Here is a 26,287-nt window from a genome sequence, read left to right as displayed (position 1 = left end):
ATTAAAATTTGGTGAGTGTTAGTCTCTGAAAATCAATATGAGACTTAAGGCCACTGTAAAAATGTGTGTGCCAAAACACTCTTATCTAGCTAACAGGTTTGTCAAGCAAGTCCATACACATTCAAACAATGTTTGTGTGCTTAACCTCACTCTGCAACAGATGCTATTCATGTTCTTGTGCATTGTGATAGTAGTGAGAACAGCCACACATGCAGACAAAGCTGTCCTGGCATTGCCTTCGGCACTCCGTTTAAAGAAGAAGAAGAAAACAAGACTTTGGTCCAGGGAATAGCTTAAAATGAGAGATTTATCCATGAAAATATCCTAAAGAAAAGACTACTCTTAGAACCCGATGATTACATTGACTTTCTTAGAATGGACAAAGAAACTTTTTAAAACTTGTTAAGGCCCTCCTGAAAGATTAAACTTAGCTGTCAAGTTATGGATGTGTCAAACAAGCTCGTACGCATACTAAGAAAGATTGTCAATTTAACCTTACTTTTGATGCAGACACTTTTCATGCATGCTGTATTTGGCATTAGTGGGAATGGCTACAAATACAGACAAAGCATTTCTAACACTGCCTCTGGCACTGTGTTTAAAGAAGAATAAGACAAGATGCCGGTCCAGGGAATGGTTTAAAATGAGAAATAACCAACTGGAAACCTGTTAATGGAAATTTTTCACTCAGAACCTGTTGATTACACCAACTTTATGCAGATGGACAGTGAAATGTAGATTAACTTGTTTAAGTTATTTAAATGGATACATTAAAAAAAAAATCAACTCACTAAGCAACAGCAGAACGCACACAAAACTGTTGTGATTGGCAAGCTTTCAGAGCAAGTGGTTCCTCCTTCAGGCAGAAGGGTTGAAGGGGAAGGAAGAAGGGTGAAGGAAAAGGACTGGAGAGGTCTAGGAAAAAGCATCGATTTTGGGAAAGTCACACAGAACCACAGGACCATGGAAAATTAATCCAAAGGTGGTTGAATTATTTTGAGAAATTGCTGAATGAAGAAAATGTAGGAGTGAAAACTGAGGAAGGAGGGGCAAACGAAGGATTAACGATGGATATAACTAGAGATGAAGTGGAACGGGCAGTTAAAAAGATGAAAAATGGGAAGGCAGTTGGCCCAGACCAGATCCCCATTGAGGTATGGAAGTATCTTGGTAAAAAGGGAATTGAGCGCCTTTGGGATTTAATGAAGAAGATTTGGTGGCAGGAGGAGATGCTAGACGAGTGGAGAACTAGTGTACTGATCCTAGTATTTAAGGGGAAAGGTGATGTGCAGGACTGCAGTAACTATACAGGTATTAAACTGATGGTGCACACACAATGAAAATTTGGGAAAGAGTTATAGAAGCAAAATTACACAACGAGACTGTGGTTTGTGAAGAACAGTTTGGGTTCATGCCTGGAAGAGAACCGACTGATGCAATACATGTTTTAAGGTGGATATTGGAGGGACACAGGGAGCTACAAGCCGATCTACATATGGCTTTCATTGATTTGGAGAAAGCATATGACAGAGTCCTGAGGGACGAAATATGGAGAAGCATGAGAGAGCAGTGCGTGCCAGAGAAGTATGTGAGGGTAGTGAAGGAAATGTACAGAGGAGCAATGACACAGGTGAGAAGCAGTGTGGGCATGACAAAGGAGTTCCCAGTAAAAGTAGGGTTACATCAAGAGTATGCGCTAACTCCCTACCTCTTTGACCTGATTATGGACGTGCTACAAACTTTTTCTCTTTTTTTAACTGTGCGCACACGCAGTACTGGAATTTCACCTGCCGAAGGTAAGTAATGGCATGTCATTCTGTCACTTTGTAATATTATAAATAACTTGATTCCATTTTTATCCACACATTTGGTGTTGGCTACCACTATCCATCATCTTACTTAATCTGCAAGAGTGCCTGACCTGTAATTTTTTGCTACATGACCTGCTGTGTTTTGAAATATGATCACTTGTTAAACCTATTGCTAATTCAGCTACAATGCTGGTAGGGTACAAATGAAGTAATCTGTGCACCTCCCCTACGATCTCCTCTTTCCATTAAAAAACATAAAATAGGTAAAAAAATTAGTAGATGAAATGGCTTACTTGTTAAAAGAAGACAAACAAAAGAAATAAAAAAATTGTTTTTCTTCTTTTACGTTTTAAAATGTTTTTAGATGCTCTCAGACGTTTTAAAAGAATAAAATCAATCTGCACTACTAAATAAATTTACTAAATAATTTTAATATTGCCGATTATGTGTAACTGCTCACAGAATTAGTTTGAAGTTTACTCACCTGTAGAGAAGCTGTGTAGAACATACATATTTGCAAGAAGATGAAATGCAGAATAGTGGCTGAAGGTTGATAAAAACATTGGCCAGCATAGTGCACCTGAAATTGATATAATCAGTTAAAAACTGACACAGTGAAACATGACAAAAGATAATGTGTCTACGTCTGTACTCTGCAAATCCATTTACAGTGTGCACACAATGATATGAAAATAGAATATGTCGTTACTGAAATTATACACTGAACAGGATGTGTTCTTGCCTTCTGACTGTCACTGATACACACCAAACTTCTTTCAAGACTCTCTCTCTCTCTCTCTCTCTCTCTCTCTCTCTCTCTCTCTCTATTGTGCCCCCCCTCCCCCCTCCCTCACCCCTTCCTTCTGAGCTCAATACATGTTCATGAATGCCCTGATTAACAGTTCTCCTTTCACAAAATTATAATAGAAGGAGTAAAGGATAAGGATGACTTAGAGAGAATTTCTGTTTCGTGTGATGAATGGCAGCTTGCTCTCAATATAGAAAAAAATGTATGTTAATGGTGATTATGAGCACGAAAACAAATCCTGTGACATTCCAATATGGTATTAGTGGAGTGCTACTTGACAGAGTCATGCCAATTAAAAAACAAGGTGTAATGTTGCAAAGCAATGCGAAATGGATGGGGTACATAAGGACAGTAGCTGAGGTTAACTGTTGACTTCAGTTTATTGAGAGAATTTGAGAAAGTGTAGTTCATCTATAATAAAGGCTGCTTACAGCACACTAGTGCAACCAATTCTTGAGCACTGTGCAAGTGTTTGGGATCCTCACCAGGTTCAATTAAAGAAGGAAGTCAAAGCAATTTGAAGGTGGGCTGCTAGACTTGTCACCAGTAGGTTCCGTCAACACATGAGCATCAGGGAGATGCTTTGTAAACTCAAATGGGAATATTTGGAGAGAAGGCAGTATTCTTTTTATGAAACACTATTGAGAAAATTTAGACAACAAGCATATGCAGCTCAGTGCAGAATGGTTTTACTGCCACCAACATACATTTCACCTAAAGACTGCTAACACAAGACAAGAGAAGGTAGGGCTCGTTTAGAGACATATAGATAAGTCATTTTTCTCCTGCTTCGTTTGCAAGTGGAAGACAAAAGAAAAGACTGATAATGGTACATGTTACCCTCTGCCATATACCACACTATGGTTTGCAGAATACATAAGTAGATGTAGATGAACGGCCATGGATTCTGAACAGTCACTAAAGTTAAAAATGATTGTTCAGCAGTATGTCCTGCCATGGGCAGTCAACTTTGCTCTTGCCAGTGGCATTAATGTGGATGGACAAATGGTTGGTGGCAGTGTGCAAAATCCTCGGAGGGGGAGGGGGGGGCCTCTCTCGACACCCCCCCCCCCACGCCAGTTTATTTTATCCCAAGAATTTCTCCCCTCTAAAATATCCAGAGGGTTAATTATAATTAGACAAAACGCACAACATATACCATTAAAATATTTCCATTTCAAGAACAATTTTTTGTTAGATAATTAATAATAATGCATTAAACTTTATGAATATAATTTACATATTTAAAAAAGCAGCAACAATGTAGGGGATACATTAAATTCACTCTGATAATGTTATACAGAGTGATGGTTGAGATCATACGCTTGGCTTGTATGCACGGAGCAGTAACAGAAATTGTAAATGATTGCTGGCACTCTATCTATTGAAACAGAAAAGGGAACACTGAAAATGGATGCAATGAAATGTACAAAATGTGGATTAAGTACCAGTTATTTAAACATTATAACATTAATATAAGTACTAATATACCAAGATCCTCAGGATTCAATATGTGAAACTGTGCGGGAAAATTTAAGTAAAATACCTAGAAGTCACAAAGTGATCTCAGAAGTGGAATATTTCTCTTTTAATGAAGACTGAAATAAAGTTTTAAGTCATGGCAAAGGTGATCATACATAATCAAAGAGTGACAATGCAATAGGAAATAACTTGTCGATGTCCTGGCAGGAAAATCAACTATGGTTAATATTTAATAAAACTAATGAAAACGATGGACTAAAGATGTTGCGCAGTGCTGGTTTTGAACATTCCAGCAAGTGTGTAAAACAATTACAGCTTCATCTAACGATCTGCCTTGGTCAAGAGATGATGTAGTAAAGAAGAATAAAAAATAAGAACATTGACACTGTATACAGACATGAAAGAAGTGTTATTTATTTGGACTGCATGTGGCATGAATAAGTATACAAAAAGCAGATCCTAGAAACTCATACAGTAAATGCTCAAGAGCTATATTTTAAAAAGAGAAATGTAGCTGTTAAGGTGTTAAGATTAAGGTGTTAAGATCAGTTTATGTGGCCACAAAAAGAGAGTGGAGTTTTCCTGGCCATCCAGAACTTACACAGTTACAAATTGTGAATGGTGTAGATACACGTACACATCTTCACACAGATAAGACTGCAGCAAGAATGACTAATTTTATTATGGAACAATTACTTTTAAAACTAGTTAATTTTTTGAAACTGGCTGACTTTTTCCATTTCCGTGGATGAGTCAGCCAAGAGGTTTTCTGAAAAACATTTGATTTCATACGTTATGTATGTGAATGAACAAAACACAAGCTGCTCTTTCTGTCAACTAGTAGCAGTGAAAAAAACCATAGTTGTGGAAATGCTTAAAGAAAAGCTTGTAAGATTTCGCTCAGATGGAACAGCAATGTTTACTGATAAAAAAGAAGATATTGCAGGTAGAATTAGGAGAAACATGTCTCCGCACCTGATTAGTGTACATTGTATGGCTCACAGGATGGACCTCGTTTATGAGCAAGTTTTTAGTGACATAAATGCTGTTCATGACTTTTGAATGTTTGTTAGATGAACTTTACAAAATTTACAGTAAACCACATACAGCTGTGAAACTCAAAAACAATGTCACAGCTATAGGTATCAAGGGTTGTTTGACAGTTAAGAAGCTAATATGAAACTTTCTGAAAGATTAAAACTATGTGCCAGACAGATTCAAACTTGGGATCTTTGAATTTTACTGGCACTGCTCTACCAACGAGCTACCTAAGCACAACTCACAACCCATCCTCACAGCTTCACTTCTGTGAAGTTTGGAAGGTAGGAGACAAGGTACTGTCTGAAGTGAAACAGTGAGGACGGGTCACGAGTCGTGCTTTGGTAGCTCAGTTGTTAAACAATCCGGCACACAACTTTAATGTGCTAGGAAGTTTCATACCAGCATACGTCCTGCTGCAGAGTGAACATTTCAATTTGGGGTTAAAAAGTCATTTCATAGTCTCTTGTGAGACGGATGCTTTGTTGGCAGTAATGAAAGGTTTTCATTGTATCATGCAGTTCCTAAACTTAAAATCTGAAAGCACTGAATTATTAATTAAGGATCATTGTAAATCATTGGGGTTTCATAAGCTTTCACTGAGAAAAAAATGTTCTATTGCCGTATTTCTTGTTAGATATATCATGTGCTCTGTCTCTAATTGCTAGAAAAGTTCAAAAAGTGGGTGTTTCTTGCAGTGAAATAGAAAATAAAATTAATTTTGCAACACAAACTCTTAAAAAAACACATGTTAAGGAAGATATTTATTTCAGTCTTTGCAAAGAAAATTACTTAACATACTGTAACTTCAACCTGAACAGGAAGATGAAAACAGGGAGTATGACAAAATAAGACAAATAATTCAAGGCTTAATACATAAATTTGAAAATAGGTTTCTTTCAAGTGAAATGATAAAGTGTTTCTCAGCTTTTGAAGAAAATAAAATTAACAGTAAAAGTAGTTTGTACGGTAATTCTGACACATATAAAGCAGCTGAATTGCTTGGTTTGGATGGTGACATTGCTGTGTCACAATGGAGAGAAAACAAGTACGGCTCTCTAACCTTAAATGCTTTGTGTTCAGTGCCTCTGTAAACTGATGTGTTAAGCCAGTTTTCAGTGTGACTCACAGCATCAGAACTGCAGAAAGAAATTGATTGTTTGTGCAAAACTTTAGTCTCTAACAAACTTAAACTTAATGGGCAGACAATGAATTTATGCCTTTACTATCACAGATAGATGGGTCACCTCTGTACATCATTCGGCAGACAATCTTACTTGCTAAAGGAAAGGAGAAGGGAGCAGGAGCAACATGAACACAAAATTTTTGTATAAGGTACATTTACTTTTGTTTGGCACCTACCTTTCTTTTAAAATGGCAATGTTTTCATTGCATGCATTTAAAAACCTAATGTACTTGTAACTTCCCAAACCATTATACATAATGAAGTAAAGATAAATGAACCCCCTGAACCACATCAGCTTTTAACAATTTTGCACATTAGTTGGCAGTCAATCTCACATAAAAATGGCTGATCAGAATTAACAGCAGAGTTGGTGTATGACATGATGGCTCTCAGATGTGGCCCAACTACACTCAATCCCTTGCAACAAGAGTTATCTCTCTGTGGAAGACTCAGCTGCAAGACCCGTCCTACATACCCACTCAGCACATGTTATTGCAGTCTGGTCACAGATATATTCTTCATTATCAGAGGTAGGGCCACCAGTGAAGGCAGTCATGTCACGTACCATCTACAACCGATGCACCACAAAGGAATTATCTGAATGTAATGGAAATCAGTAGATGCGATGTACATACACAGACAAACAAATGATTACAATTTCAGAAAAATTTGATGATATTCTAGGGACAGAGCTTCACAAACTGAGCAAGTCAATAACGTATTAGTCCATCCCTGGACCTTATGCAAGTAGTTATTTGGCTCGGCATTGACTGAAAGAGCTGGATGATCTCCTGACAGATACTGTGTCAACTTCCGTCCAATTGACTTGCTAGATCATCAAAATCCTGAGCTGGTTGGATGTCCTGTCAATAATGCTCCAAACATTCTCACTTGTGGTGAGACTCGATGACCTCACTGGACAAGGTAGAGTTTGATGAGCACAGAGACAAGCACTAGTAACTCTCGCCGTGTGATGGTGATCATTATCAAGGATGGATTCCCGTGAACAGCAACAAAATAGAGCATAGAGTATTGTCAACATACTAATGTGCTGTAAGGGTGCCAGAGATGACAACCAAAGAGCCCTTCTATGAAAAAGAAAAGTCACCACATACCATCACTCCTGACTGCCTGGCCCCATAGTGGCCGACAATCAGGTTGGTATCCCATCATTGTCTGGAGCATCTCTAGAACACACGTTTGGCCTGGAATCTCGTTGACTTAAGTATAATTGTCTTCAGTGATGAGTCCTGCTTTGAACTGAGCCCCAACAACTAGCACAGATGTGTATGGAAATCCCGCAGACAGCGGTGGGATACTAACCTGACTGTCGTCTGCTATACGGTCCAACAACCAGGACCATTTCTTTTCATAGCCATTTCTTTTCATAGCAGGACCCCTTTTGTCATCTGCAGCACCCTTACAGCACAGTGGACACTGACAATATTCTGTACCCTGTTTCATTGCCCTTCATGACAAGCCTTCCTGGGCTTATATTTCAGTAATATAATGCACACCTGCACACAAACAAAGTGTCTACTGCTTGTTTTCGTGCTTGCCAAATGCTATCTTGCCCAGTAAGGTCATCGGATCTTTCCCCAAGTGAGAACATTTGGAACATGATGAGCAGGGCCCTCCCTTGGAGGGATTTTGATGACCTAACATGCCAATTGGATAGAATTTTGCACAATATCCCACAGGAGGGCATCCAACAACTCTATCAACCAATGCAAAGTTGAATAACTGGTCACACAGAGGCCAGAGGTGGATCAAAGGATTACTGACTTGCACAATTTATGAAGCTCTTTCTCTTGAATAAATCATACAATTTTTCCAAAACTGTAATCTTTTTTTTTTTTTTTTTGTCTGTATGTGAACATCACATTTACCAATTTCCTTTCCATTTCCTTTGTTGGTTGGTTGGTTGGTTGGTTCATTGATTGATTTGGGGGAGGGGACCAACAGCGAGGTCATCGGTTTAGGGAAGGATGGGGAAGGAAGTCGGCCGTGCCCTTTCAAAGGAATCATTCTGGCATTTGCCTGAAGTGATTTAGGGAAATCACTGAAAACCTAAATCAAGATGGTTTGAACTGTTGTCCTCCCGAATGTGAGTCCAGTGCGCTATCTACTGCACCATCTCCCTTTTCTTTGTCTTAGGAAGTATATCTACTCTGCAGTTTCGACTTAAATGTTTGGCAGAGGATGTACTGAATCACCTTCAGACTATTATAAGAAAATGAAACATCTACAGCCATCCTTAAGATGTCATTTATTGTGTAGCTACCAGTTTTGGCACTTCAATGCACCATCTTCAGATCTTAGTTGATGCCGAAGAGGTTAACACGATCCATATAAACGATGCATTACTGGCCAACATAACTGGTTTAGGCAGACTAGCTGTAACTGTGACGTCTTCTCTCCAGCCATCAACTGTTCCACTCCCGAACACCATGTGGGAAAAATATACCTTAAATCTAGCCACGCAAGCTCTGACTTGTATTGTTTTATCACGATTGTTAAGGTATGTGGGAGTCACAAAATGTTTTGGCATTCGGAGGAGAAAGCCGGTGACTGAAATTCCTTTGAAAGCTCTCGCTGCAACAAAAAACAACTTTGTTTTAATGACTGCCATCACAACCTGCTTCTCATATCTGTGACACACACGATCTTATTTCATTATAATAAACTTTTTCAATGTCCTCTGCCAATCCTGTATGGTCCCACACTCTTGTAGCAATACTTAAAAACCAAACGGACAAGCATAATGTAGGCTGTCTATTTAGTAGATTTGTTGCAGCTTCTAAATGTTTTGTCAGTAAAATAATTGCTGTTTCACCTTTGTCACAACATTTTCTTTGTGATGGTTCCAATTTAAGTTGTTTGTAATTGTGCAATCTCTATATATCTAGCTGAACTGACAACATTCCAGTTTTTATGATTTATAATGTACCCAAAATTTAGCAGAAATTGTTTAGTACTCATGTGGAGAACCTCGCACTTCTTATTCTTCCAGATCAATTGCCACTTTCTGCACTAGGCCGATATTTTGGCTAAATCATTTTGTAATTCATTTTGATCTTCTGATGAAATTGCTACAAAGTAAATGATGGCCTCATCCACAAACAGTCTAAGAGTGCTGCTTAGTTTGTCTCCTAAATTGGCTATACAGATTAAGAACAAAAGAGGACCTATAATGCTTCCTTGGGGAACACCAGACATATATTTTTTCACACGAAATCACAAATTCAGTTGTACAGCAGACACAAAATTATATCCACAGACAATTTGATCAGAAGCTAGTTGCGAGGAATGGTGTCAAAAGCATTCTGGAAATCTGGAAATATGGTGTCAATTTGAGACCCCCTGTCAATGGCACTCACTATTTCACGCAAATGAGGAGCCATTTGTGCTTCACAAGGACAATATTTTCTGAATCTATGCTGGGTATGTGTTATTCTCTTTGTGGAGCACCAACTCTGCTGTAATTTTTGTACAATCACTCAGTCAGATATGTCCACCAACCAGTTACCCAGTCGAATGATTGGTCACCAGCAAACTAAGGCAATGAGCAAAGCTGACCACACAGTGGCAGAACATGCTGCTGAGTACAACATGCTTGACTTCAATGGCCACTTCACAACTCATGTTATTTGGTTCCTCCACTTTTATATCAACTTCTCTGAATTGCATAGATGGAAACTGTTCTTACAACACAACCTTCAGTCATATAATCCTCCTGGCCTCAATCTCGCTAGCTCTTGCCTCATACCTATCTCCACACTTGTCCCCAAGTGAATCTTTTAATTTACACTTACATTTTCTCTTTAGATAATTCCTCTTTCTGTGTTCTACACCCTAACCTCTTTCCAACCTCTCCAACAGCACAACTCTGCTCCACTGTGTACCATGCCTATACCAGCAGGGGCTACTCACTGGTTTTACATTCCAGGGCTTAATTTCAGCTGGGACACTGTCCCTGCACATACATATTTACTTATTTTAACCCGCTAGAACAAGATACCACCAGAGATTGAAAATAGTACACCTCAATCACTAAATGCTTTATTAATTAATACTGGACACACATTCATCAAGCAGCTACAATCCAATCGTTTGAACACACACACACACACACACACACACTTGTGCCAGCCCATCTAATATTCAATAAGTGGTTATCTTTACTCTTTAAATAATTTACATTCCACCATGATCTTCCATTACCATATTTATCAAAATTTCACTTGTATATTTAGTACCAAAACTTTTCATTTCTGTGTTTCACCACAATTAAGATCCAAAGTTTTGATGTCCTTAAAATTCTAAAATCTGAACATATGAATCCACAGGTTATATTCCCAGCAATCTTCAGCAGTCATAACACACACGCTCTTAAAACCCAAAAATCAATACAGTCATTACTGTTCTCTACACTAAAAGAAACATGTTTTATCTCAGAAAGCCATGCAACTTACAGGAAAAATTAAAACCTATGAGCTCAACTACTAAAACAGCCACTGAGATTACTGTCTTGCAAATGAAGGTTATTTTATAAATAAAACACCATTACGAAGAGATTGATGCCATAAGAACTAAAAGAATAAATCAAACCATTTGCAGCTACATATTCCAGAACCAACATACCCTCTCACGATTTCCTTAATGTATGTCGTTTGCATGCCGAAAGTTCACCCCTCCCCCACCTATACAATCATTCCCCAACTGTCTGCCTCTGGCAAACAGTATGTGATCACAGATGTATACATTTAGACAACATTTATAGAAGAGTAAGACTTCCAAAGCTAATGTGGTTCTCTGATGATTCAAGTGGTACTACGTTAAATACGAGGGTTGGAACTTTAAAAGTGACTAAAGCCCTTGTTAGTTCAACTCAATTTCTAAACTGAAGGAAACAATTCACGACTTTCACTTCAGAACTGTTACAAATTTGTCGGGCAATAGACCATGCCACTTGAACTGTCAACACAACTGGCACTGCTAAGAGTATCCTATGACTTCCATATCCGTGGCAACGGGTTATACACAATGCTGGTGACTACTTTGAAGGTCAATAAAACTTTGAAACATATCTATTTTGTACAAGCTGTAAATAAATAGTTGCCACTGTTAAAGTTCCAACCCTTGTATTTTTGGAATACTGTAGTTAGAAACTCATCATCTGTTTCAGTTCTACACTAAAAATTTGTATGAATGGAGAAAAAAAAATCTGCCAATTTCCAAAGTAAATTGTACTCATAAAACATTGATTTTTCTCCTTAACAGCAATGTACTAAAGTACAAAAGAGTTTCTTCAACAACAGTAAACTGATGGCAATAACAGATGTGTTCATAATGTTCTGGGACTACTTTGTGTTTTTGTTAAAAATTGCTTGACCTCACCCTCTATCACAGAGTTATTCTGTCCCAGAAAACACTGACTTAAAGGTAAGTAAATTCTGCTACACATTCAGTTCTGGTTCTAAGAGGAAATCCATCCACTTACATGATTTCGTATTCCAATACATTTACAGATGTCTGATTATATTAACACTTTACTTCCTTTTTCTGCAATGTTTGAAACAGAAATCTGTGGCTGGTTTTCTTCTCTGAACAAGATGCTGAAAGTTTATTTGGGAAACCCGAATATCGTATTTTCATTTCCCATTTTGTATCAATCTGATCAAGCAGTAAATGAACTGACGATTTCAAATCACTGAGGAATTTTATACGGAAACAGAATTCGATAACAGTTGCTGAGGAGTATTCAAATGAGAGATGTGTGTATTTTTCTTCTTCCCCTTCTGTTTGCTACAATTCATTAAAGTAGTATTTGCTTTGTCTCTGGCTTTCGATTTCTTCTGGTGCTTTGACGAGTTTGGTTTCCCATAAAATTTTAATCTTGCTTTTGAATCACAAATGAAATTTATTAATTATAATATCAGAAATTCCACGATGGAATTTATTTAGCATATTTAGTGATTTAGAGGAGCTATGTCTGTTGTTACCTACTAGCTGTATTATCGGTGTTATTCTTCTTTATGTACTGGCATGTCACTTGTCACCAGCTGTGACTTTTCAGTGTTACTGAATCAATTTTTTTGTTATACAGCACAACAGCAACCAAACTGGTTTCATCCTTTTCAGTGATATAACATCTCTGCTACTTTGAATGAGTGGCTGCCTGCTTTTTACTTATTTTCCTTCACATATATTATTATCAGTTTCAGAAAAAGGAGTTTTGTGTTCTATAGAGATTTTAATTGACAAAACTCATTGTAAATTTCTCTGAATAAAAACATCCTTTTATTGACTTAAAAATTCAATCTGATGGTTTTTGTTAGTTATTTGTAGCAATTTGTCAGTAAATTTCTTTAACTACACAACATAGCTTACAAATGTTTCAATCTCCTTAAAGACACTCCAGTTTTTCAATGTATGTGTGGAAATAGTGCCATCCAGTTCAGTAGTTTGTAAACTGTATCATAGTTACTGAGATTTTATGTCATATTTTTATAGCTAACATCTTTAACTATTAAAAATTTTGTGACTGTATAGCAATAAAAGCAGAAAGCTACTAGAGCCAAAAGTCAATACATATTTTATAGTTGTTAAAGATTTTTCAATTTCATTAGCCCATATTTTTTGTGGGAGTTACTAATCACAATTATTCTCAATGTTCCATTGTATAGATATAGGAGCTCAATTCACAACTAACAAAGAACATCAACACAGAAGTCTTACAGACAAGATTAACTCACGAGATGCTGGATTGGAGCAAAAGTAGCGCACCATTGTGCCCTGGAACTGAGGTATCCTCCATGCACAAAAGACCAACACATTAGCAAAGCAGATGGGAACAAACAGCTTTTCCCCCTGCGAGAGTCTATTCCACCAATCGTTTAGCTCCTGTCGCCATCGGAACTATAAAACAAATAAGTACACTAAGAAATTTCATATTTTACACCAGGAATTTCAAACTGTAGTAAAAATGTTTCTCAAGTATTACAAGAAATGATATTAACTTGTTTGTATTTTATATGTGTGTTCCAGTTTCCTCATATGGTTTAACCTTACAAAATCATTCATACAAAAGGCTGAGCTTCCACTATACATGCAACATTGTGCAGGTGCATATACATTGCTTGGCAATTGTTGCTGTAAGATTTCCACATCTATCACTCGTTTCAGTGATGTATTCACATGAAGTTGCTAGTACAGAAGACAAGTGGCATCTCTGAAATAGTTCACACAATAACCACATTTTAGTTCACTTACCAGGGAAAATCTCTCCTTTCCGTAAATTGTAAATCCTTACATTACTGAAAGTGGACGCAATAAGTTTTTGTGAGATATTTCTAGACACAGTGAATAACTTTGACAGAACATAACCCGCAAAGCGTTATATGAGCAGTTATGATCTTGGAAGACAAGTGATTCCAAAAACTGTTGTTAAAAAAATATAGTTTGTGCATGTGCATCAAGAATGTCTTCAAAGATGGGCAACAGGTACTGTAGACCACTGAATAGTGAAACAGCTAAAGGATATAGCTTTACTATTCCTAGACAAATTCTTTCTTATCTTAGAGGCATTTCAGACATATATGTTCTCTCACAGAAAGATTTCATGGTGAACTGTGCAGTACTGGGCAGCTCAGAACTGTGTGGCAATTTCAGTGATTTACACTCATGATCATCAAAATTGCCAGCATGAAGTTCCCAGATGAATCTTAGTGAACTGGTATACAAGCCAATGGGCCAAGAACCAGGAAAGTGTGAGTACATCAAAAACATACTGGAACATGGCAATATGGAGTTACTATTTTCATACTCATCAAAGCTCATCTCCACAGATCTCACATTGGAGAACTGAAAAATGAGGTCACTGAACAAATGGAATGGCCCATATAACTGAGTAATGTTAATCACACAGACCACGAGTGGACCATTGTAGAGACATCTGTTGCACACACTGTTTCCATCTTTAATCCCGTGGGATCTTCAGGTCATACTCAGGAAGAGTGAGGGAGAATAATTATAAAACTTATAATCCATTTACTAGAGAATGTGCCAAATGGGCACACGCAGTGAGTGAATTGCTGTCCATGTAGGCAATCTCCTTACTGGAATGTGTATGATAATACCTGTTCTCGTCACTGGAAGATAATGCTCTAAGTGCAACAATACTATTTTATTCAAAATACATCTCAGTGGTTCAAATACTATACTACAATAGTAAAAATGAAGTTTTCAGCCTCTTGACTGGACAGTGTCTGAACTCTTAAAATTACAACAGTTCTCTGAACAACTGGACATCTTCCAATCTAGGGTAACAGTTGCCAATCTATAAGGTTGCTTAGATCATGGGCCAAGATTTTCCTCTCTTCTACACAAGCAGTGATTTTGCCATAACAAAGCACAGCGATACAAAGCAGAATGAGCACCTAAGGCGGGTAGTATGGAAGGCAAATTGTCGACTTCAGTTTATTGGAAGCAATGTAGCTAAGTGTAGCTCACCTATAAAGGAGACTGTGTATACAACATTAATGTGACCATTTCTTGAGTACAGCTGCCAAACTGTTGGGGCTTCCCACCAGGTCTTGTTAAAGGAAGACACAGAAGCAATTCATGAGTGTAGTACTAGATTTGTTACCGCTAGATTCAGTCGACACACATATATTACAGAACTGCTCTGAGAACTCATATGGAAATTGTTAGTGTGAAGACAATGTTCTTTTCTTGAAACAACACTGAGAAGATTTAGCATTTGAAGCTGAATTCTTAATCATTCTTACAACCAATGTTCCTTAATCATTCTACTACGACCAATGTACATTTTGTCTAAGGACTGAAAAAACAAGATAAGAAAAATTAGGGCTTGTACAGAGACATTTGGACAGTCACTTTTTCCTCACACCATTTTTGAGTGGAATAGGAATGATTAGTAGAGGTAAAAGGTCTCCTCTATCATACAATAGTGTCTTGTGGAGCATGTATGTACATGTAGATGAACAAGGACTTTTCTTCCAAATGATAAGTTTTTGTCATGTTATATTTTGGGCAGACCAGATCCAACAGTTGCTGAGTCTGGAAGTATTCTGATGCAATCCACGCCTTCAACAAGTAGCAGTTCTAGAATTGTTTCACTGTAGGCAATTAGATCTTCCCTCACCAAAGAAGGAATCTTCAAGAACAAGAAAGAAAGCTAAGTCCACTATCATAACTGCCACACCAAAAGTGGAGGACACACAGCTGCAAAGATCAAATTTACAGGTTAGGAAAAAAAGCAGTCATCATCATCATCATCATCATCATCATCATTTAAGAATGATTATGCCTTTCAGTGTTCAGTCTGGAGCATAGTCCCCCTTATAAAATTCCTCCATGATCCCCTATTCAGTGCTAACATTAGTGCCTCTTCTGATGTTAAGCCTATTACTTCAAAAACATTCTTAACCGAATCCAGGTACCTTCTCCTTGGTCTACCCCAACTCCTCCTACCTCTACTGCTGAACCCATGAGTCTCTTGGGTAACCTTGCTTCTCCCGTGCATGTAACATGACCCCACCATCTAAGCCTGTTCGCCCTGACTGAGTTCATTCCCAGTTTTTCTTTGATTTCCTTATAGTGGACACCCTCCTGCCATTGTTCCCATCTACTAGTACCTGCAATTATCCTAGCTACTTTGATATCCATAACCTCAACCTTATTGATAAGGTAACCTGAATCCACCCAGCTTTTGCTCCCATACAACAAAGTTGGTCGAAAGATTGAACGGTGCACAGATAACTTAGTCTTGGTACTGACGTCCTTCTTGCAGAAGAGAGTAGATCGTAGCTGAGTGCTCACTGCATTAGCTTTGCTAAACCTCGCTTCCAGTTCTTTCACTATGTTGCCATCCTGTGAGAATATGCATCCTAAGTACTTGAAACCATCCACCTGTTCTAACTTTGTTCCTCCTATCTGGCACTCAGTTCATTTATATCTCTTTCCCACTGACATTACTTTTGTTTTGGAGATGCTAATCTTCATACCATAGCTCCGTAACAGTACTTTGCAAACTTTCAATCGAATCTGCCATCAAAACTAAGTCATCCGCATATGCGAGACTGCTTATTTTGTGTTCACATATCTTAATCTCACCCAGCCAGTCTATTGTTTTCAACATATTATCCATAAATAATATGAACAACAGTGGAGACTGGTTGCAGCCTTGTCTTACCCCTGAAACTACTCTGAACCATGAACTCAATTTACCGTCAACTCTAACTGCTGCCTGCCTATCTATGTAAAGACCTTTAATTGCTTGCAAAAGTTTGCCACCTATTCCATAATCTCGTAGAACAGACAATAACTTCCTCCTAGGAACCCAGTCACATGCTTTTTCTAGATCTATAAAGCATAGATACAATTCCCTGTTCCACTCACAACACTTCTCCATTATTTGCCGTAAGCTAAAGATCTGGTCCTGACAACCTCCAAGAGGCCTAAACCCACACTGATTTTCATCCAGTTTGTCCTCAACTAATACTCGCACTTTCCTTTCAACAATACCTGAGAAAATTTTACCCACAATGCTGATTAAAGAGATACCTCTGTAGTTGTTACAATCTTTTCTGTTTCCATGTTTAAAGATTGGTGTGATTACTGCTTTCGTCCAGTCTGATGGAACCTGTCCTGACTCCCACGCCATTTCAATTATCCTGTGTAGCCATTTAAGACCTGACATTCCACTGTATTTGATGAGTTCCGACTTAATTTCATCCACCCCAGCCGCTTTATTGCACTGCAATCTATTGACCATTTTCTCCACTTCCTCAAATGTGATCCTATTTCCATCATCATTCCTATCCCATTGTACATTGAAATCTGAAACATTACCGATCATATTTTCACCTACATTGAGCAACTCTTCAAAATATTATCTCCATCTGCCCAAGGCATCAACAGGATTCACCAGTAGTTTTCCTGACCTGTCCAAGATACTTGTCATTTCCTTCTTACCTCCCTTTCAAAGACTGCTAATTACACTCCAGACTGGTTTTCCAGCAACTTGACCCAAAGTCTCCACCCTGTTTCCAAAGTCTTCCCAAGATTTATTCTTGGATGCTAAAATTATCTGTTTGGCTTTGTTTCTTTCTTCAACATAACTTTCTCTGTCTACCTGAGTTCTAGTATGTAGCCATTTTTGATACGCCTTCTTTTTCCTTTTACAGGCTGCCTTGACTGTGTCATTCCACCAAGTTGTTTGCTTCATCCTACCTTGCACACTACTGTTACAAGACATTCTTTAGCCACTTCTAGTACTGTGTCCCTATACCTTGTCCATTCCTTTTCCAATGACTGTAATTGACTACATTCAACTAACTGGTACCTTTCTGAGATCACTGTTATGTACTTGTGCCTGATCTCCTTATCCTGAAGTTTCTCCACTCTTATCCTCCTACAAATGGACCTGACCTCCTGCACTTTCGGCTTCACAATACCAATTTCACTACAGATTAAATAGTGATCAGTGTCATCAAAGAATCCCCTGAATACACATGTGTCCCTCACAGCCTTCCTGAATTCCTGATCTGTTATTATATAGTCAATGACAGATCTGGTTCCCCTGCCTTCCCAAGGATACCAGTGAATGTTCTTATGTTTAAATAAGGAGTTTGTGATTACTAAACCCATACTGGCACAGACATCCAAGATTTGTTTCCCATTCCTGTTGGCCTCCATATCCACTCCAAATTTACCCATAACATTTTCATACCCTTCTGTTCGATTTCCAATCTTGGCATTAAAATCACCCATGAGCAGAACACTGTCTTTGTCCTTAACTCTAACAACTAAATCACTGAGTGTGTCATAAAAACTATCCATCTTATCTTGATCTGTCCCTTCACAATGTGAATATGCTGACACAATCCTAATTTTCTTGCTAGACACTGTCAAATCTATCCACATCAGTCGTTCGTTTACATACCTTATTGGAACTACGCTGGGTTCCATTTCTTTGCTGATGTAAAGCCCTACACCCCATTGTGCTATTCCTGCTTTGACTCCTGACAGGCAGACCTTGTATTCTCCCACTTCCTCTTCTTTCTCATCCCTTACCCGAAAGTCACTAACAGCTAAAACGTCCAACCAAATCGTACTTGCAGCCTCTGCCAGCTCTACCTTCTTCCCAGAGTAGCCCCCATTGATATTAATAGCTCCCCATCTCACTACCATTTGTTTGCCAAGTCGTATCTTAGGAGTCCCTGGTTTGTCAGTTAGAGGTGGGACTCCGTCACCTCCAAAGGTCTGAGACATTTTGCTCTGATTGTTGCCAGCATCATATTTAAAGTACCAGGGAAGCAGGTTGATAGCCTTACTTGCCCCGGGTCCCATTGAGTTTTACCCCTAACGGTTGAGGGACTAACCGGTGGATTTGGTAGTCTTTGCCGTCTGAGCACAAAGGTGACCACGATTCAGAATATGTCCAAGATGCCCAGCCTTATTCCAAAGTAACTGGTATCCCGACTGTCAGGACCATTTACTTGGCCACTCATACGTTGCCCATGGTTCATAAACTAGGACATGACAACAGGAACCCACACCATGAACCACCGAAAAAGCTGTGTCAGGGAAAATTATTGTGAACAGTGAAGAAGACATTAAGTGAATCTTTGTAGTGATTCTTAGATGAGGATAATGACATTGATTCTTCTTGTTGAAGTAGCAAAGAAAACTTTTAAAGAAAGATTTGTCACTTTAGCTTAAGGCACAAGGACTTTGAAAGAAGTTCCTTCTTTAGGGAAAGTTAAACATAGAATAGAAGCATATGTCGCATTCTCATATGACAGAGAAGTTTCCCCTGAATAAATTATAAATTTTGTTGACCGTGGAGTCACAAAAAAAAAAAAAAAAAAAAAAAAAAAATCGAAGAAATCGTGGATGTGGCCAGAAATGGAAGACATCCTGACATACCTGTGGGAAACACTTTGGAAAGCACTAGCCATCCGAAAGAAATTTCTGAAAGATGGTTTTATTATGTATCAGAACTAAATCTACTTTATAAGGACTGTGTGCATAAACATCCATTTAAAATGTCTTTCCCAAATACAATACTAAGTTGTTCCAAAGCACAATAGTATATTTTACTTTGGGATGAATGACACAAATGTGAATTTAATTGTTTTCCTTTGAAATCTTCTTAATTAAGAATGCTGTCAAAGTGTAAATCAGTCTACAGGAATAAAGATTCCCCACAGCTATGCATCTAGACACGTTAAACCGACAAAGGGAACGACTTACAGGTGAAAAAAGTAGACCAAACTTACTGCTTTCACATCCTAAATAATCATAAATACATCTTTTCTGCCCCCACACGTAATTGCAGATTGAATAATTTATTCTGGGTGCAGTGCAGTCAACTTAATCATCATGTTGCATTAATACCAATTAAACAACAGCTGGATTATAAGGGAAGCTTTAGGCCAGAAAATGACTAACTCAGTTATTTGTTTATTACTGCCCATGTTGAATGGCTAAAACTCACTGATGAAACTGAGTGAATAGTCAACAATTCAACTTGCTATGAAAAAGACACACTAAAGTTACATATTCATACACCTTGCAACATTATTAGTTCTAGCAGCCATAAACAACAAAATATAAAATGTGAAACAAACTCAGTCATGCACAATTCTAGGTGAATCCTCACACGACTGCCAAAAATCTGAACTCTTGAGCCAACATGGTTAACAAATGACAGTAATGTGATGCAGACTTCAGTTATTGATGACAATTTCTGAATGTGAAGGCAAGTTTACTAGTGTCTAAGTCTAAGATAGTTTACACATTTTGACAGCTGTCACCCTTTCCACCCAAAGAAACACTTCCATACAGCCCGGTCACATGTAGATATCATATCTGCAGAGTTGGGAATTCCCCTGCCCAGTCTGCTGAACATCTCACAAAGGCCTTCACAGATGGGCACTACCCTTCCAAACCTAGTTGGCAAATAGATTTCCGCATCATATCGCCATACAACCATAATCCCTCCACCAGCACCACCACTCAAGATTCAGCTGCAAAGAAGGGCCCCACTTGTCATTCAGTAACACCCTGGACTGGAGCAACTGAACCATATCATTCACCAAGGCTTTGTTTATCTACTATCATGCTCAAAAATGAGGGACATCCTACCACAGACCCTCCCTACCCCTACAACAGTAGTATTCTGTCGCCCACCCAACCTAAACATCATCCTAATCATTATGCTGTTCCCACTTCCAAGTCCTTGCCAACAGGGCCATACCCCTGCAGAAGACCCAGATACAAGACCCACCTGACTCATGCACACAGCATATTCTACTCCAGTCCTGTCACATGCTTTGAGCTATCCTAATCAGAAGCAGGGCCATCTGTGAAAGCACCCATGTCATATACTGGCTACACTGTAATTACTACACAGCATTTTATATGGCCTAGACCATCAACCAGCTGTTCACCAAAATGGCCATTGCCAAACTGTGGCCAAGAACAAAGTTAACCACATGACCAACATGACACGCTGCTGAGCACAGCGTGCTCAAGTTCAATGGCTGCTTCACAACCTATGCCATTTGGATCCTTCCTTCCAACAACAGCTTTTCTGAACTACATATTGCAATGCATTCTTCACTCCTGCAATCCTCCCACCCTCAATCTCTGCTAGCCTATTGTCCAAACATATTCTGCCCAATAGGTTCCCTGTATCCCTGCCATCCTCCCAATCCACAGAGCCATGTCATCATCTCTGCGTACCACAGCTAACTGGCTCCAGCGCCCATGGACCACAAGCTTTTCCAATGTAACTACCATCCGTCCCTCCAACATTCCTAGCCTTTCACACATGCTGGCTCTCCAACACCTTCTCCTGCTTCCTACCTCTTTCTCCCTCTACCCACTATACCTGACACAACGCCCAACCCAGTCCACCTGTTAAACTTTAATCACATTACTATCTATCCACCTGGCACAATGCAGGTGCACAGGTGTGTGTGTGTGTGTGTGTGTGTGTGTGTGTGTGTGTGTCGGTGAGTGGTCTCCTTTTCTCCTGAATTATTTATAATTCATGCAATAAATGCAAAACTTGCAACTTATTTTTTGATTCGTATGCCTGAAACTTTTTGGTTTCACTGCCTTGCACAACATAAACAAGTGCTCTTCTGCTGTTGCATCACATGTAGAAGTGTTCTCCAACTACACCTACATTATTGCTCACTTTGGCTATAAGCTATTGGTTTACTACTCTGTTGTGTACACAAAACACTGATTTTGTGAATGAACTATTGTTTAACTGTTCTGTTTATTTACATATTTATATGTAAAACTTCAGGTGATATGCAAACTAAATTTAATTGATTTCTAACATTTCTTCATGGCACAGCAATTTCACAAACATTAACATACTAATTATGAGTAAGAAGATGAAAGAAATATACTATTTCTTCTGTTACAGGCATAGATTACCTCAATGGGCAGAGGGATGACACAATTCTTAACAGAGTTGACAAGAAGCACAAATGAAAATTACTGTCCAAATGTACATGTATAATAGCCAAAAATCTGATAAAAGTCTGACACAAATTACTGCCAGTATTTCAAATTCAAAAACAATTCACGCAGGAGTGATTAAGGAACAACACCATGAAATAACATATTGGTTGCATTTCTTTTCAACAGTTATATTTGATACTTAATGTTGTCTGCAGATTTAAAAGTGTGACTTATCCTGTAGGTTACTTGGTGCTTCAGCATTTAAATGAGAAAGGGAGAACCATATTCAAATCAGTTAAACTGAATAAGACAAAATTAATTTCAGATCATAACAGACATAGCCATTAAAACTTCACATAGTACTTAAACTTACCTTTTTTCTGCTTTCAAACACTCTTTCTTGAACCCATCCAAAAGGATGTTTCAACATTTCTGCAGCATGCGCACGCATGTTTTCATATTGCCAGATTGCTGCACCAGCAAAACTTGCAGAACTAAACTGGATCACAAACAGGGACTAAAATGAGCATTTCTTTTTTAATAAATAAATAAATCAATCAATCAATAAATAACAGACAAAAGAGTCAATAAGCAAACACAGCAAGTCAAAATGAGATACACGCTATGTGTGTATGGTTATTGGAGAGAAGAAACTGGAGAAGTTGCCAAAAAAAGATTAATGTGGCAAATTACACGAAGTGAAGTGTGATGTCCTACTATTGCCCTTTAACATAATTTTTTTTTAACTCAGATGGAGGGAGTCGCACAGATATTCATACGCTATAAGATCAAATGACCATTCTATTGGATTGCTGTCATTCTACATCTACTTATACTTACAGTTCAAATGCCATTTATATAGTATCTGCAGCAATTGCAGGATAAAGACATACCAAGCTCCACATAAGAAAAGTGTCAAGAAAGACACAATTATCACCCAATTTTCTACTGACATTTTTCCCCAAAATATTCGAAAAAGTAATGAACTTTATAAGGCACACAAATCTTAAGGCTGTAAATTCAACTAAATGTTTAGGGATTACAATTACAAATAACCTAAACTGGAATGATCACATAGATAATGTTGTGGGTAGAGCAAACCAAAGACAGTAAGTCATTGGCAGAACACTTAGAAGGTGCAACAAGTCTACTGAAGGGAGTGCTTACACCACGCTTGTCTGCCCTATTCTGGAGTACTGCTGTGCGGTGTGGGATCTGCATCAGGTGGGACTGACGGATGACACTGAAAAAGTTCAAAGAAGGGCGACTCGTTTTGTACTATTGCAAAATAGGGGAGATAGTGCCACAGACATGATACGTGAATTGGGGTGGCACTCATTAAACAAAGACAATTTTCGTTGCGATGGGATCTTATGAAATTTCAATCATCAGTTTTCTCCTCCGATTGTGAAAACATTCTGTTGGCACCCACCTGCACAGCGAGAAATGATCATCACGATAAAATAAGAGAAATCAGGGCTTGCAGAGAAAAATGTAAATGCTCATTTTTCCTGCGCACAATTAGAGTCTGGAATGGTAGAGAGACAGCTTGGAGGTGCTTCACTGAACCCTCTGCCAGGCACATTATTGTGAATAGCAGAGTATTCACGTAGATGTAGAAAAGGATAATTGCTATTCACCTTATAGAAGAGATGCGACTCAACATCTCCACTGTATGATGAGTAGCAGCTGTCCTTTTTATAATATTGTTACATTCCATATTGGATTAACAAAAATTTATGCACTATGTCCCAAGTGGGTAGTTTCACACTCATCTAGAGATGTGTGTATTGCACAAATTTTGAACTTTGCATGTTAGCTTTGAGGAACCTACATGAAGCCATAACATAAGAAAAATGTTGCCACTGATACCTTCATTGACGAACTTAGAAAATAGGCAGTGGAAGCAGCAACATATTAAAATCTGGAGAAATTTCAACAACATATTGCAGAAGTGGACAACATCTAGAAGCCGACTAACTGTGTTAAATGCTTCGCTGTGATTTTGCTAAGAATCAGTCTGTGATTCTGCAACATTAAGTTTCAGGGTATCACTGGAGAAATTTTTACCGGAGTGACACATTTTTGAAAGGAAACACAAGTGCTGCCATCACGATTGATGACAGAGGACGTAACTCCACAGATGCATTGTTGGCAATGCATTTTTTTTAACAGCTGCTTCCATAAACAGAAAAGCTCATATCATGTCGACGGTGCTCCTAGTTACTTAATAACTGTTACCCACTGTTTGAATTTACAAAGCTGCTTGTACCAATGGAGTGGGCGTACAGTACTACTGGTCACAAGAAGAGGCCTTGCAAAGGAATAGGAGGCCCGCTAAAGCACCAGGAGGCCTGCTACTAAAGCACTATGCTAAAAAAGATAATCTTTCCTGCCAAACAACAAGTGTAATCCACAATGTCGAGGATTTTACAAGGGTGATGAAGTCGCAGACATTAACAGCCATCAGCCTGTTACCCAAAGACAAAGCTGAAGAATTCTGCCAGCAGGAAACAGAAGAATGGCTCCAGCAGAATATCTCTCTGAGTGGAATTCAGAAGCCACGTCTTGACTAACACTAATGAGAGAACTTGTGTTGCATGACTTTAAGGAGCAAGAAAAAAAATTGATTTGTCCAACAAGGACCTCAGAAACAGCACAAGAATATTTAGATTCATGACCCACAAAGAGGGATGTTTGTGCCTGTGTGTTACCGTGCCCGAAAGATTACAGAAGTCATGGATTTTTTTTTTTAAGAAATGTGAGTTAAATACAACTGGCTTGTACTTCATGCTACCACATGGGCTAGTTACTGGAAATACAGTAGTTTTTCAACTGCAAGAGAGCAACACTAGTGCCAGTGTTCACATCCAAATGATTCTGCAGGAAGGCATCATCAACACCAAAAATGGATACTACTCAATTGAGTACACATTTAGTTTAAAATGAACATAAACAGTCTCAACCACAAGAAACTTGAAGTTAAGGAAAGGATAAAAAAAATTTTGCAGTTAAGACCATTTACATTCTTTTAAAAAAGCCTCTGTTATCCAAGAGAAGCAATTTCAAAAATTACAAATTTAGTTCACTGAATTCCTAATTTCAATTTTAAGCAAACTTCATAAAAATACTATTGTCTGGAATGTATTTATTTTGGAATCTGCAAAATTAAAATACTATGTTAAATAAAAATAGATTACAATTTCACAAGATCAATTTGTAGAATACTGTAACAGAAACTGTTTTAATATACTGCAATATTTTCACTTGTTTATAAAAACTAGTAAAAATTAAAAGTGGATGTATTTCTTTTCAGGGATAGTAGTAGGTTGGTTGGTTTGATGTTTAAAGGGACCGAACTACATGGTCATTGGCCCCTTGTTCCATCAAACTAAGTCCATGGGATAAAAATGGAAAACATACAGGATACACCACATGAGTTTGAGATGAGGAGTGGTGGTGGTGGTGGTGGTGGGGGGGGGGGGGGGGGCTGAACACACTACAGACAACAGACGACAAGAAAAGCACAGACATACAAGAAACAGGCAGAAGAGCTTAAAAGTAGAGCAGATGTCCTGGGCTGGCTGATCATGGTGATAAAAAAGGATGAGCCAGCCACTTTGCAACACATTAAAATCCCTACCCTGAAAGTACTAGGGTAGAAAGTACAGGGAAACAAAGGACAGGAACTAAAACTTAAATTGAAGAATAAAAACCGTGTCACGCAGAAAATTTAAGACCAAGTTAGCCATGGAGGCATCGTCTCCTAAAATTGAAGGAAGGGAGTCAAGGAGATTAAAATTCACTCTCAGAGTGGCTAGATGTGGACAGTTCACTGTTCAACGTGAACCACAGTGACAACATGGTGGGGCCTCACGCTGGAGAAGATAGCCATGTGTCTGGCAAGTGTGGCCCATGCGAAGGCAGCAGAGGACCACAGAGTCCCTGCGAGAAGCCCGCAGAGAAGACTTCCACTCATTTGTGCTCTCCCTGATGGCGCAGAGTTTATTGGGCATAACCAAGCCGCACCATTCAGCATCCCAAATCTGAAGAATTTTGTGGCGTAAAATCGATCGGAGATCAGGTTCGGGTATTCCAATCTCAAGAAGTGGGTTACGAGTGGCTTGTTTGGTCAGTCTGTCAACGAGCTCGTTTCCCGGGATTCCGACATGTCCCGAGGTCCATACAAAGACTACTGAGTGACCAGATCGTCCGAGGGCATAAACTGACTCCTGGATAAAAGCTACCAGAGGATGGTGTGGGTAGCACTGATCAAGGGCCTGTAAGCCACTCAGTGAATCACTTCATAGTATGTAGGACACACTGGGGCAGGAACGAATATGCTCAAGGGCACGAGAGATGGCCACCAACTCGGCAGTGAAGACACTGCAGCCATCCGGCAAGGAGCGTTGTTCGATATGGGCTGAGTGAGCATAGGCAAAGCCTGCA

General features: G+C 38.7%; 1 protein-coding gene across 1 annotated transcript in view; it reads right to left on the bottom strand.

The window, feature by feature from the left end:
• Nucleotides 1–26,287, bottom strand: part of LOC126161686 (presenilins-associated rhomboid-like protein, mitochondrial) — a 93,305-nt gene that overhangs the window by 49,518 nt on the left and 17,500 nt on the right. The window contains exons 3-5 of the mRNA XM_049917699.1: nucleotides 22,212–22,337; nucleotides 13,084–13,246; nucleotides 2,296–2,391 (exon numbers count right to left, since the gene is read on the bottom strand). Coding sequence (XP_049773656.1) covers nucleotides 2,296–2,391; nucleotides 13,084–13,246; nucleotides 22,212–22,337 — 385 coding nt within the window. The remainder of the gene's footprint in view (nucleotides 1–2,295; nucleotides 2,392–13,083; nucleotides 13,247–22,211; nucleotides 22,338–26,287) is intronic.

The sequence above is a fragment of the Schistocerca cancellata genome, chromosome 2, assembly GCF_023864275.1.
Source record: "Schistocerca cancellata isolate TAMUIC-IGC-003103 chromosome 2, iqSchCanc2.1, whole genome shotgun sequence".
In the NCBI taxonomy this organism is placed as follows: domain Eukaryota; kingdom Metazoa; phylum Arthropoda; class Insecta; order Orthoptera; family Acrididae; genus Schistocerca; species Schistocerca cancellata.
The sequence above is the reverse complement of the archived record's forward strand: the minus strand, read 5'-3'. Positions and strand labels throughout refer to the sequence as shown.